The following is a 14,164-nucleotide window of genomic DNA, read 5'->3' on the forward strand; positions in this document are numbered from 1 at the left end:
CTGTCAGGAATTAGAACAATTTTACTATCAATAGGTAAGGGCTGCTAGAGTTAACTTCTGAGTTGAGATCTGGAGTTTTTTAACTCTCTACTTCATTCAAACAACTTTTTTTTGTTGTAAAGTAGCATACACACACAGAGAGCCCCATGAATCAGCGGGAACATCATTGAAATGGCTCTGGAGTTGAAAGAGTGATGCTCGCACATATGTTGCTAATAGTAATAGAGAGGTAGCTGTGTTAGTCTGATCTGCTAAAACAAAAGGAAAAACTATGTAGCACTTTAAAAACTAACAAGATGGGTTAATGAGGAAGTGGGTTTGGCCCATGAAAGCACATCACCTATTAAACCATCTTGTTAGTCTTTAAAGTGCTACATAGTTTTTTCATATGTTGTTAATGTGATTCCTTGGTCTGCTTTGGGGTAGCTTTAGGGGATTCTTGAAGCAACAGTACTGTAGGCAGTACTCCACCATCAGTTCATCAGCAAAAGAAGAATGTTAGGAGGAAGAAGCAGTCAAGGTGACATCATGAGATACTGCTCAAACATTGTGCAATGAAAAGAACTTGTAACAGAGAAATGGAAAGGAAATAAAAAGTATATAAAATGAAATTAAAGATTATTGAGATGGGTAGCAATGGCACAGAAAGCAAGAATAACCAAGGGTATGTCTACACTACCCCACTAGTTCGAACTAGCGGGGTAATGTAGGCATACTGCACTTGCAAATGAAGCCCAGGATTTGAATTTCCTGGGCTTCATTTGCATAAACTGGGCGCTGCCATTTTTAAATCCCTGCTCGTTCGAACCCCGTGCCGCGCGGCTACACGTGGCACAAACTAGCTAGTTCGGACTAGGCTTCCTAGTCCGAACTACCATTACTCCTCATTCCACGAGGAGTAACGGTAGTTCGGACTAGGAAGCCTAGTCCAAACTACCTAGTTCGTGCCGCGTGTAGCCGCGCGGCACGGAGTTCGAACGAGCAGGGATTTAAAAATGGCGGCGCCCAGTTTATGCAAATGAAGCCCGGGGAATTCAAATCCCGGGCTTCACTTGCAAGTGCGGTATGCCTACATTACCCTCCTAGTTCGAACTAGGAGGGTAGTGTAGACATACCCCAAGAGATTAAGGAGAATGAGAGAGGCTATTTATAAAGATATCAGGATGGAAGGAAACACAATAGCAAAAGCAAGGTCTTTAATCAATTAGGGAAGGAATGAAATCAATGGAATTACTAAATAAAATGATGGAGCTACTGAGCTGCTTTTAAGTCTGACAAAAATAAAGAGGTTGAGTAATGGGAAAGTAATGAAGATTTCTTAAATGTAGCTTTTGTTAATAAGCATGTAAGGGAATATTTGGAAAGTGTGCATATATTCCAGATAGCAGAACCAGAGGATACTCATTCTAAGATATGAAGGGAATTGCCTAGTGCACTTACTTGAATCTCTCACAATTACTGATGAGAAGTCAGTGATGACTGAGTAAGACAACAGATGATTTGGAAAAGTAAATGTGATATAGGTACTGAACTTCCAGAGAAAAGAAGGAAAATTTTGGAAGATAGTGTCTGGTAATAAATTCAGTACCTATTAAAATAATGGAAAATGATTAAGATAAATCATCAATAAAATCTGGGGGTTCAGTAAATGTAAGGTATTGTTTGTTTGTTTTTTTGGGGGGGAGGACATTTGATGCACTGTCCCCTGAAATCTTACTTGAAAAAAAAATTCAAAAGGGTTTTGCAGCAGATAGGAGAGGGTTGGAACAAATTGAGAAAGGGGAGTATAAGGGGACTATGGAGACTTGGCAAGGGCTGATGCAACCAGCTCCAGACTGGGAAGAGGTGTACAAGCAGTTCCTATTCTCATTCCTTGCCAACTGGTGCCCAGTTGCCCTGTCCTTCCCCAGCAGACCCTCCCTTACCCTCTTGGTATCTGGTGCCATGCAGTCCTGCTCCTGTTTCCAGTGGTTGATGCATATGCTTCTGCCTGTCTGCTGGGCAAGGTGACTCTGCTAGGACCTGAAGTGGGGAGAGGAGAGCTGTCTCTATCTTTTCATGTGGACAACCCAATCTTGTGTGCAGCTCCAGCCACTCCTCCAGCTCCCGTTGTGGTCTCTGAAGCCTGCACTTTCAAACTGGTTTAGAACAGATCTGAATAAGGCACTCTGGTTCCAATATGAATGTGTCCGCACATTCATTTATTCAGGAATAGCTGTTGTGCTTTAAATTCACATCCTGCCTTAAACCCAATTAACTTTCAAGCATCCATAAAGTCTAATGACAAAAGGTCAGTTTCTGCAGCCCTTTCTAACACTGAGTAGTACATAGTGCCGTGGCATCCGTGGTATAAGTTGCTACTTATTGTAAGTAATAGTGGACAAATATGGCTTAAAATAGGAAGAAATGCAAGTTAACAGGCACATATGGGGGGAAATAACTAAAGAAGATATTCAGTGGGGGTGCATCTACACAGTACCCTTAGCTCAAAATAAGCTATGCCATTTGTACTCCTCAGGAGTACAGGATCTTTCAAAAAAGCCTGCCGTTTTCGGAAGAACCACGTCTAGACCGCGGTTTTACTTTCAAAATGGCGCTTGTTCGAAAGAGCACCATTATGTGATTATGCAAATGAAGCACAGGATATTTAAATCCTCGCTTCATTTGCAGTTTCAAAGTGTTTAATTTACATCCCTCTTTCGAAAGAAGGATGTAGTCTAGACACAGCCTAAATGTCTTTTAAGAGCCCAGCAAGCAATGAAAGTGTTGGTAATGCTGCTAATCAGTATTGACCTCCCATGGTTCAGCAAATTCTCTGATTTGGTGCTGGTCAGGTCTCCAGGGTGCCAGACTAGAGAGGTTCAACCTGTAGTAGCTCCAAGCTGACCTCCATAGGCAGATCCATACTCTGCACAAGGATATCTGAGGTTTTAAAAATGCGTATATAATTTATACCTTGCCATGTGTACACTAATTTTTTGGCTCCCAGGCTGTTCTCTCTTCCTGTCTTTTGTCTACACTTGCCGCTTAGTTACATTTGCAAGCACCATGTTTAGACATGCATCTTGTCAGCACAGTTCTTAACACAGCTTCCCTGGTTATTATAGATAGGAATAACCAGACTATAAACTATTTGACAGAATTGTTGTTGTTTGGCAGTTCCCTGTCTGCTTTGGGTAGGGAATCTGTGTTACCACCCAACTATGGAGAACTGTGTGCAAACATTGTGCTGCAACTTAGTCACAGCTTCCCTGTATAATTTTACTTTTAATGATCTGCAGTCTGGATCAGGGTTTTTTTTTTAAAATCAGTTTTATGTATTTTTTTAACAGATGGTTGGTATTTCGTCTTTCACAGTTATAGTCTTCTGTGGGCTTGGGTTAACCTGCTTTTAATAAATGTCTGCGCACACGTTTTGTTTTGTTTTGTTTTGTTTTGTTTTTTGCCAGCATCACAGCAGGGAAGATGAGAATACAGAAGATGTCATCGGGTGCATACAGATGGAATCAAAAGACAAGCAGCATTCCAGAGCAGCTGGATTTAAAGCATTTGACTGTGTTGTTGAGAGTTAAACATGGAGACTTTTTAAAAAAAAATCCTTGTGGGTATGATTTTTAGCTGTGGTAGATGTATTGATGGCAGGGACACAAGAAGTTAGTGGGACAATGGCAGAATAGAAAGCACGTTGCAAGGGAAAAGATAAATTGGTTTTTCACTGCAGAGAGTACATTTGAGGTAACGGAGTCAGGGATTTCTTTTGTCAGTTCCCTGGCAGAGCACAGTTTGTCATTTTCTTGTGGAGACCACATTATTAAGTTTGTTAAAAAGCACTGCACGGATCCAGAGGTTATGAAAAAAGATGAGCTGTGGTATACCAAGAGTCAGCTGCATTATAAGAGGTGATCTTCATTCCAAATAACATACTATGTAGCCAGGATGTCTCATTGGGTTCTCTTCTTGTGTGCTTGGAGCATGGACACTGACTATATGCAATTGCTGTTACATTTACTGGCTTTTTAAACAGCTTATGTTATCAGAAAGGGAGGCAGTGTCATATAGTGGTCAAAGCAAGACACTGAGATTTGGGACACAATCGTTCTATTCCCAGCTTTGGTCTCTGACTTGTGATTTGTCTCTGTGCAACTCACCTTTTCAATGCCTCAGAGTTCCGATGTGCAAAATGTGCATAATAAGGGTGTGCCCCTACACCTGCAGTGTTCTGCCCATGCAAAACAGCTATCATTAGAGGCCAACTAAGATGCTGTTATGGACAGCACAAAGCATTCTTACTGTGCTGGTGCATCTGGCCTAAAACAAGTAATAAATCATGATTTAATTGATGACTATCATAGGGCCTAATTTATGTTTGCAAAGCATTCAGAGATTCTTGGATTAAAGGTGCTTTATACATGTAAATTATTGATTATCATAAAAGTCAATTATTTTGAATGTACAGAATGTTCTGAGCAATGCATATATGTATTCAAATAGTAGCGTGGCAGTGATTGAGAAGAATGATAGTGTTTTAGCTGAAATCAGTCCAACAGCTAGTTAGCCAATACCTGCAGCAAAACTGGCACATTCAAGATTTTCCAGTGCCAGTTCACTAAATCACTTCTAGCCACTTTTCTCCTAGTTCAGAGAGAACAGCTCCTCCTTCAAGTGTTTGGCATGATGATGATTATTGTAGAACCACGAAAAAACAATAAAGCATGTTCCTACAAGGTGTCTGGGTTTATAAACATAGAGGCAGTAAAATGAATGACAGGTGGGTGAGATGTTCTGGATTCTTATTTTTTTTACCAAGGTGGGAATCTTTTTCAGTAGGAACTATAATCAAAAAGTGGAGCAAAGTTCCACTTTTGGAGGTTTGTGGTGGATCTCCTGGTGTTTTGAATATAGAGTAATGAGCTCCGAAAAATCATAGTGAAGCTAGAGCTGGAACTGTAATCATTGATGTACTTTAATGAACATAAAATATAAAAGTGTGATGATCAACCTGAAAGTCAGATTTTCCCTTTCGGTTTTGTACATGCTATTATTACAAATAACATGTCAAATTGCTATCACTGAAAAAAATTAATAAACAGAAAAAAACCACCTCTGCTTTATCAATATATTTACTTTGTACATTTGACAGTATTTGGTGTGCAGTTTAATTGTTTCTCCTCATAGTTAGGTACTGGTCCTGAAAAGACTTATACATGTGGTTAACATAATTCCCATTTAAAATCAAGGCTGTGGGCTTACAGTTCATGAAGTTAAGCATGTTCCTAGCTCTTATAGGGCTGGGATTTTAGTTATGTTTTCTCTTGATGAGAAGACACCTTGAAACAAAAGATGGGACAAAAAAACTCATTCACACATTTTGAAAGGGAATTTAATGGGCCCTCTTGGAAACTTTTTGTTTAAAATTTTCGTTTAAAAATTAGCCACTTGGTAACTATGAAGTTACCGGGGCAGAAGAACTTTCTGTTCAAAAAAGCTGTTTGCTGGGCAGAAAGCACCTGACTATTACCATAAAAACACACGCCCGGGAAGATAAATTGAAGCAAATATATGTGAAGAAATAGTAATGACCTGACCTATGTGAACAAAAATATTAGAAAAATTCCCAATTGGATGATCAGCTATTCACAAAGGAAATATATAAATCTGCTGGCAAAATTATTTATAATACAGTGTGCTGAAAAGGGCATTACGAAAGCTGCTATACTTTACTCAAAAGTGTTTTTAGTATATCTTAGATAAATCCTGGTCCATTGAAGTCAAGAGCAAAACTCTAATTGATTTCAATGGCGACAGGATTTCACCCTCAATATATTACAGTTAGACTTAGCAGAATGAGATTTTTTATTTTTTTCATCATTTCAATTAACAATATTAACTTTAAGTATTAGCTTTAACTTTAAGCATTTAAAATTTATCTATTTATATTTTCACAGTTGTGGGAAATTATGGGGAGGCGGTAAACCTGTAGGACTGTTGACAATCAGTTAATGACAGCAGACCGTAAAATTCAAAAGTTAAGAGTTATAATATGTAATACATGAAACATCCCCAAATCACTCATAAAATATTCAAAATAAATAACCTTAAGTCGAACTCTAATAATTTCTCAAGCAGTATTTGTCTTATTTTGTCTGTTTGTAAATTTAGATGACTAATGATGGTACTATTTTTTTGTTGGTTTATATGGCTGCAGTGAAATTGATATTTACCCATTTAAAAATCGAATCCTTCCAAGCTTAATTGTATTTTGAGTAAAACCCTAAACTTGACTTCATGTTCTATTGTAGAATGTAGAGAACAGATTTTTCTAATAAGAAACCACTACAATATTACACATACTGAAAATATGCACTGAATTGCATATTTTGTGTGCCACTGTCTCATAATGTAGCTGCAGAAAGTAGAGCTTCACATTGCCTCTTGAGTTGGTTTAGACCTTATACTGTAACAAATAGTTTCTCAACTCACTAAAAGTTGAAGCCCATCTTTTAAAAAACCCATGCTAGAGGATTTGGCAAAAATCTCACTGTGCTTGAGCAAAAATGCAATAGTAAATGGTGTGGTCTGTGTAATCAGCTTTAAGTTTAACATGCCAGTTCCAGTGATACCTAAATTGTACAAGCCTCTTCCAAAGATCACAGAAGTTGATGGTAAGATTCCCATTGTCTTCAGTTTGAGTTTTGGATCTCAATTCACTTTTTCTTGTTGAACTTTCTGCTACTTATTCAGAATTACATAGTGCTCCTTAAAAAAAGCAGTGACGAGTCCTGGGGCATATGGACTCATCATTGTTTTTGCATATACAGACTAACACCCCTACCCCTCATAGTACTTCTTGGTCTACTAGAGATATCTAACCTTCTGCTGCATCTATTATCAGATCATTGGTAATTCTTAGATCCCTTCAGACTTTCCTTAATAATCTCTATGTATTAAACATTCAAATGTTGATAATTTCTCCCAATTTCCTTTATTAATTTCTCTTGTTCAGCAGAGCCCTAGGTTCCTGACTTTTAGTCAATGGGACTTAATCTTGCACTCAAGTGCTTTGATGAATTGGGCATGAGGCCCTGCTTAGGCAGTTGAATTTATGAAGATAGATGCTTGTGTCCATGTGGAGGCCATATACTTTAGCTGGTCACTGCACAGATGCAAGACTCCAGCTGCACAGATGTGATTGCAGGATTTGGGCCTAAATAAATGAAGATCATTTTAAAACTGTGTGTGTTTGTAAGGCTATGCCTGGCATGGGCTACCCTTGCCGTCTTTTCAGCCAAATCTTCCAAGATTACACAGTTTTAAAAGAACAGTTTCTGAAATACAACATGAAGTTTTAGAAAATGGTGTTGATTACAGCATAATTTCTGCTTCCAGACTGAGGATACGAGTTTTGTTTTATGGCTTTTAAATAGAAAGCTCATAAATGTCATATTTTTAGAGCCATTGCCTGTTCCTTTTATTAAGGGTCTTTGTGGCCACAGGTTTTGTAGGTAGCCAAGATCACTGCTAGTAACAGTTATATGACCAGATACTACCACACAGACACTGAACTGTACATTCATTCCATTGGGACTGTTTTTAGAATAATGTATCATTTAGTGTAAATAAATGTGGCAGAATTTGGCCTGTGATGATCTGGTAGTACCTCTGCTGAAACAGTTATTGTGTGGGGTTAGAATGACCAATAGGAATACAATATTTGTTACAGCAATGCATACTTTTTACTGTATATTCCAATTTAAATACATGTCAACCAATTGCAGTTATAGGGTTGCAAGGGCATTCTAAGTGGAATCTTAGATGATAGGTGCTCTTTCCAATATCTATTTGATGTCAAGGTGTTTTCATATAAATATTCAAAGATGTTCAAAGTAGAACACTTTTGGAGCCACAAGTATGTAGAATTTACTACTTATCTCCTCATCGTGGAATTATCCGCACAAAGCAGATTTTGAAATCCCTCAGTAAAACTGATCCCACTGGTTCTGTACATTATTCTCCCTGTCTCCCATTTAGCATGTTAGTTTGCTGACAGTAGAGTACACAGCACTTAGCAGCTGGTTTGTGGAACCATCAGTCAGGAAATTGTATGATAAATAGGAGGTAGCCGGGTTTAGTGGCACTTTATTCTGCTTCAGCAGTTTTAGCTTGACTTTGGAAAGTCATCATGAGGTATTTTTTCACAGGTTTCAACAGAAGATGGCTACAGTGCAGTAACTTATTACACATATGCTTGAGTTATGATGCTCACCAGCTGTATTGCTCATGTGTAAATAAGAAACTGTGAGATGGATAATTATGGTGAATGCTAGATATTCAGGTCTATTCCAGTCATGCGGGGTTGACTTAGACAGTTCTCTGTGCAATGATGGAATACTTCTGTTTCCCAGACAAAAACCACAAACAAAATGTAACCAAGGCACATAGAGAGACTTAATATTAAAGGACTGAGAAATGTGTTCTTTCAGTTTTCTGCCCCCATTAAATGGCAGTACAAGATAACAGAGGTTAATGAAGTGAATGTATAACATAAATACACACATTAAATACCACTGGATGCATCTGGGCTTTAGGTAATTTAATATTTAGTTTTCCAAAGAGAACATTATAGAAGATCACATTTAACTTTAAGGATAATCTGGTACATGGTTAAACTGTGTTTAAAACAGGGGAGCAGCTCTCCTGAGTGGAGTTTCAGCCTGGCTCGGCAGGGATGGCAAATAAGCAGTGCATTCTGTACAGACTTGTTCACCTTGTGGGAGGTGGGGTATGGTGCTATTTGATATTTGGGGAGCAGAATCCAGACCCTGGGGACAACCCTCCCCTGTCCCTTTTTCTCCTCAGAATTGCTACTAGGAGAGAAACGGGGAGAGGTATGTTTGTTGAAGAGTGGCTTGGAGGCAAATTATGTCCTGCAGGATTAAGACCCCTACTCAGTTTACATAATTTCACTTTGTAGGCTTTGTGGGGAGCACATCACACATCAGAATCCCACACTGTGTAGATATCTCTGTGCTCCTCCTCCTCCTTCAGACATTATCCGTGATTTCAGGCTGCATTGTGGCTTTTAGGGCCAGTGATTGACACAAAATACATTTAATGCACTGGAAGCAAGTGTCTTCTGGTCCACCCACAACCACAATTTCCTGTGTTTGACCATGAGTCCTGTAGAAGTCACTGGGACTCAGCACAAGCATAGGTGTGGATCAGATTGCTAGAGTGTAGGTGTTTATATCCAGTTTGTAGAGTAGGGCAAGGACAATTTTCTTCCACTATTTGATCTGAGGAAGTGGGTCTGGCCCATGAAAGCTCATCACCTAATAAACCATCTTGTTAGTCTTTAAAGTGCTACATAGTTCTGTCTTTTGTTTCAGCTACACCAGACTAACACGGCTACATTTCTATTACTCATCAAGAGGAAATGCTCACATTAGGAAACCATGATCACTTTTCAAACAGGATGAGGCCCAACTCGGTACATGGCAAAAATGCAGTGCCACTGAGCATATTGAAGCTGGACAGAATATTTCAAAATTGTAATGAAACATTTCCTCAGAACTTGTGTGAATTCTTCATCCCTCACCCTCCAAGCCCCCTTCTATGCTTAGAGTCACAGCAAGACTGAAAAAGGCCTCTCTTGCTTGGTTTTTTCACACTGAGCATCAATAAGATTTCTCCTTTTAGAACACCTTTTTAATAAAACTGTTCACATCTGTTTTTAGGATCACATAAACATATGGTTTAAGGCAAAATAAACAATAGTTAATAATTGGTCTAGATGGGAAGGTTTTATATCCCTGGAGTCATTTGGCTTTGTGATGTATGTTGCTGCTTGAACTTTGTCTCCTCCATTCAGGATTGTAATCATACATTAAATATCTTCTAGAAAATAATGTTTTTCACAATAGACAGTTGCAAAGGTATGAAAATGTTGATAGAGATCTACAGTACATTTAAACTGCTTCATCCAAAATTGTGGAGCTCTTTAATTAGAGAATTATGTGAATAGAGATGTAGATTGGTCTGGTCTGTATGCAACCGGCTACGTCTACACTGGCCCCTTTTCCGGAAGGGGCATGTTAATTTCAGCTATCGCAATAGGGAAATCCGCGGGGGATTTAAATATCCCCCGCGGCATTTAAATAAAAATGTCCGCCGCTTTTTTCCGGCTTTTAGAAAAGCCGGGAAAGAGTGTCTACACTGGCCCCGATCCTCCGGAAAAAGCGCCCTTTTCCGGAGGATCGGGGCCAGTGTAGACGCTCTTTTCCGGCTTTTCTAAAAGCCGGAAAAAAGCGGCGGACATTTTTATTTAAATGCCGCGGGGGATATTTAAATCCCCCGCGGATTTCCCTATTGCGATAGCTGAAATTAACATGCCCCTTCCGGAAAAGGGGCCAGTGTAGACGTAGCCAACTTGTGTAGTGGTGGGTTGGGGAAAAAACTGTGAGGAACAAGTAGTTTACCCTCTTGTGTAATGAATGCAACAGCTGTCCACAAGTAATAGTGAGTATAATGGCAGCTTGAGTTGGCCTTCCCAGGAACAACTTGCCAGAAATAGGGAAGGAAGTAACCCAAGCCATTTCTCCCGACTGCTTTACATGCCTGCCTGCAGAGGTGGACGGCTGCATGCAAAGAATATGCTACATCCTTTTTAAGGGCTGAGGAAATCAATCCCCATGCCCTGAGGCACATACTTCCTGATGCTTCCCCTTGGTGTACTGCAGCACAGTGTCCCCTCCAACACAGCCTTTCCCAATAATAATTTCCTTCTAACGTAATTGTAATTTACTCCAGATTTTACTTTTGTATGCCTGCTGCTTTACTTCATTCCGCTGCATCTTTTTTTTTTTACTGCATTCTATTTGTAGTCTATTTTTAGACTTTTCTTTCAATAACATTTGTATTTGTTTTAATATGAAAAAAAAGAACCAGGGAAGCTTATGAAAGGCTCGATGATCCTTTTGATCTGACACTTCACATGTGTGCAGTGTAATTATTTATTAAAGGCTTCTTTATGTAATTTGCCATTTAAGCTATAAAAGGCGAATACTAACATTAATAAATGAATATTCATGCTCCTCCGGGCAAATGTTGTGGGCCAAATTCTGTTCAGTTACACCAGCATTGTATTAATTGAGACAAATTTGACCATCCATCATACTCCAGGTGACACATACTTTGGGATGTGTAATCAGTATTAAAAATAGCTACATGATATATTCATATTTGGAACCCTTATTTGTTTTTCAGACCCGCCTCACCTTTTTCCACCATTCCACCCTCCTGTGCCAATTGATGCAAGACATCACGAAGGACGTTACCATTATGAACCATCTCCCATTCCTCCACTGCATGTGTAAGTATTAACATTTTCCACATTGTTGTATTATGAAGCCCAGAACAAGAGAGAAATGTTTGAATCCTTATGGTGCTTAAAACTCAGTGCCTGGAAAGCTTTGCCGCTGTATCTGGAGAGGAAGATTTACGTTTGGAATGCATCAAGTTTATCTGTTCATGGATTCACTGAAGCAAAACCAGGCTGGTGCTTTAGGAATGTCTTATAATAGGTAGCTGGCAAGTGTTACCTATATATTTTGCTGGTATTTATTCTGTGTACTGTCATTCTATAAATACTAAATTAACAAGTACAAAGCCCTGTGAAATACTGGTAAACAAAACATGCATTTTGTCTGGATTAGCTTTGGGATTCTTCATAAACTAAAATTTCCTGTAACATCAAAGCTTTTTCCTGGTGACTGCCAGGGAGCATAATGAAATTTTGGGTGAATTTTCATAGTCCCTCTTATGTGTGTGCACAAGCAGTCAGTTGATTGATGGGAATGTCACCCAAACAAAATGGCAAATGTAATAGAGCACATAGTTTACACAAAGATAAAAGAATGCCAGTGATAACGTGTATTAGAAAAAGAGGGGAGAGGTGGGACGCTGTGGAAATACGTATTATCTTATTCTATATGTAGAGTGGAATTTCAGATATGTAAAATATAGCAATGATCTTTTGACATAATGTCCAGAAAACGGCCATAAACCACAAAAAATGGAGCTATAAGGAGGGCTTAGTTCTTTGCTAAATGTCTTGATATATACATTTAATTATATCTAATAATCACTTCTCATTTTGAGAAAATAAAAGAAGAAATGCACAAGTAATACTTTGAAGAATAATGCTAGTTGTTTAGAGGGCAGATTGCATCTCCATAGCTATTACTTACAGCTGTGTAATTACATATATACAGAAGAAAAATGAAGTTGTTTTAAAACAAGTCCTCCTCTGTGAGCAGAATTAATTGATATTAACAATCCTAACTACATGCCAAGTACACACATAATATTTTACCAACCGTTTTTTTGGATTAGTCTCCTATTACTGAATTGTAATTTCAGAGCAGATTTGCCTGGAGGTAAGTAATAAATCTGTGTTGCCGTCCTCCTTGGGCATTAAAGGAAAAGTGGGTATTTATAGAATGAAAGAGAGAGCACAGAAATTTGTGATTTATTCCTTAGAGTTTCATTGATGCATCAGTAAGTATGTACACCATATTCAACCACGCAATAACATACATTCAAATAAAGATTTTAATTTAACCTACTGTTCAAAGACAGACACATTTTGTATTAAATTAAGGCGTAATTTAATTCACCTCTCTCATTCTAGGTTTTGCAATGCATATGAAGCTAGATTCTACCATAGCTTTTTAGAGTCCTTCACATAGTTTCTAAAATCAGCCTTGAGTTGGAGGCCTAGGATGTGATCCTACGCTCTTTGAAGTCAGGCGGAATTTTGTCATTGGCTTAAAAAAAGAGTAAGATTGTCACCATTACCATTATTTAATAATACCTTGAATTTAAATAGCATATCTCATTCAAAAGGTACCCAAATTGCACTACAAATGAATAGACAGATTCTGGGCCTGTAGTTTGCTTGGGAAAAGATTCCAAGGATGTACTCTATTAGGGAATTGCTGTTGCTGAAATGCATTAGTCTCTTGAGTATTTTACTGGAGTTCAACAATAGACAGAGGCAAATTTTAGATAAGCAGAATATGATCACCCAGTTTGGAATATGGCCTGGAATTGGGGCTAACCACTTATTAGACAAAAGCGGCACTTGGACAAGTCGTTTAAAAAACCATAAATGGTTAAGATCTCAGTTTAATATATTTCATTGAAAAACAACGGTACACTCTCTTTATACCACAGTGAGTCACTGGAGTCCGTACTGACTCAGAAGGGAGAATTTCACTTACTGAATAACCAACACCAGTAGTGCCAGCAATATCTTGAATGTCTCCCACCAGGGCATAGCTTATAAGAATAGATAGCATTTTAGCAGGAAGACATGGGCTGCAGGTAGTTGCTTGAAATTCAGGATATGTCTACACTACCGTTTTTTTTTTCAGAAAAACGTCGGTTTTTCTGAAAAAAACTTCACTTATGTCCACACTGCAATCGCATTCTTTTGAAAAATAAAAATAAAAAGGACAGAGGGGTTTTTCCGACATTGGTAAACCTCTTTCTATGAGGAAGAAGCCTTTTTCCAAAAGAGCTTTTTCAGAAAAAGGCGTGTGTGGATGGGGAAGAGGGAGTTCTTTCAAAAGAAGAGGAAAGAGGGAAAAACACAGGTGTCCTGGTGGCCATTCTGCCCATAGTAATCACAGCTTTAATGTGAGTGTGTGTCCATTCAGTGTGGACGCTATCTTTCAAAAAAGCAGATAGCTTTTTTCTATGCGCTTTTGCTGTGTAGACGCTCTCTTTTGGAAGACGTTTTTCTGGAAGATCTCTTCTGGAAAAGCTTCTTCCAAAAGAAGCCTGCAGTCTAGACATAGCCACAGGTAGTTTCAAATGCAAGTTTAGCTTTACTTTAAATTCCTTTGCTGGTGTTGATTTATATTTACATAAACTTTAGTAGATTTTTCCCTTCAGTTTGTTTATGCCGTTGTTGGAATAATAAGGTATAACAGTACATAATGGAGCCAATATGATCTGTGTAACTAAATGTAAATATGTAATTAGGCAATTGTTCAAAAGAACCTTTCAGACTGTAAAAGCTTTCTCATAGGTTCATCGGTTGTACAGTTTTTAAAAATTCATAGTACTTTACACACATGATAGATACCAACAATTTTCTTGT

General features: G+C 38.4%; 1 protein-coding gene across 6 annotated transcripts in view; it reads left to right on the forward strand.

Moving 5' to 3' along the window:
- GLI3 (GLI family zinc finger 3) overlaps positions 1-14,164 on the forward strand; it is a 264,863-nt gene that overhangs the window by 130,257 nt on the left and 120,442 nt on the right. For all 6 annotated transcript variants that reach the window (XM_006124084.5, XM_014574078.4, XM_014574077.4 and 3 more), the window contains one exon: positions 11,263-11,368. In XM_006124084.5, the coding sequence (XP_006124146.3) occupies positions 11,263-11,368 (106 nt within the window). The remainder of the gene's footprint in view (positions 1-11,262; positions 11,369-14,164) is intronic.

This window comes from Pelodiscus sinensis, chromosome 2 (assembly GCF_052426305.1).
Source record: "Pelodiscus sinensis isolate ZL-2025 chromosome 2, ASM5242630v1, whole genome shotgun sequence".
In the NCBI taxonomy this organism is placed as follows: Eukaryota; Metazoa; Chordata; order Testudines; family Trionychidae; genus Pelodiscus; species Pelodiscus sinensis.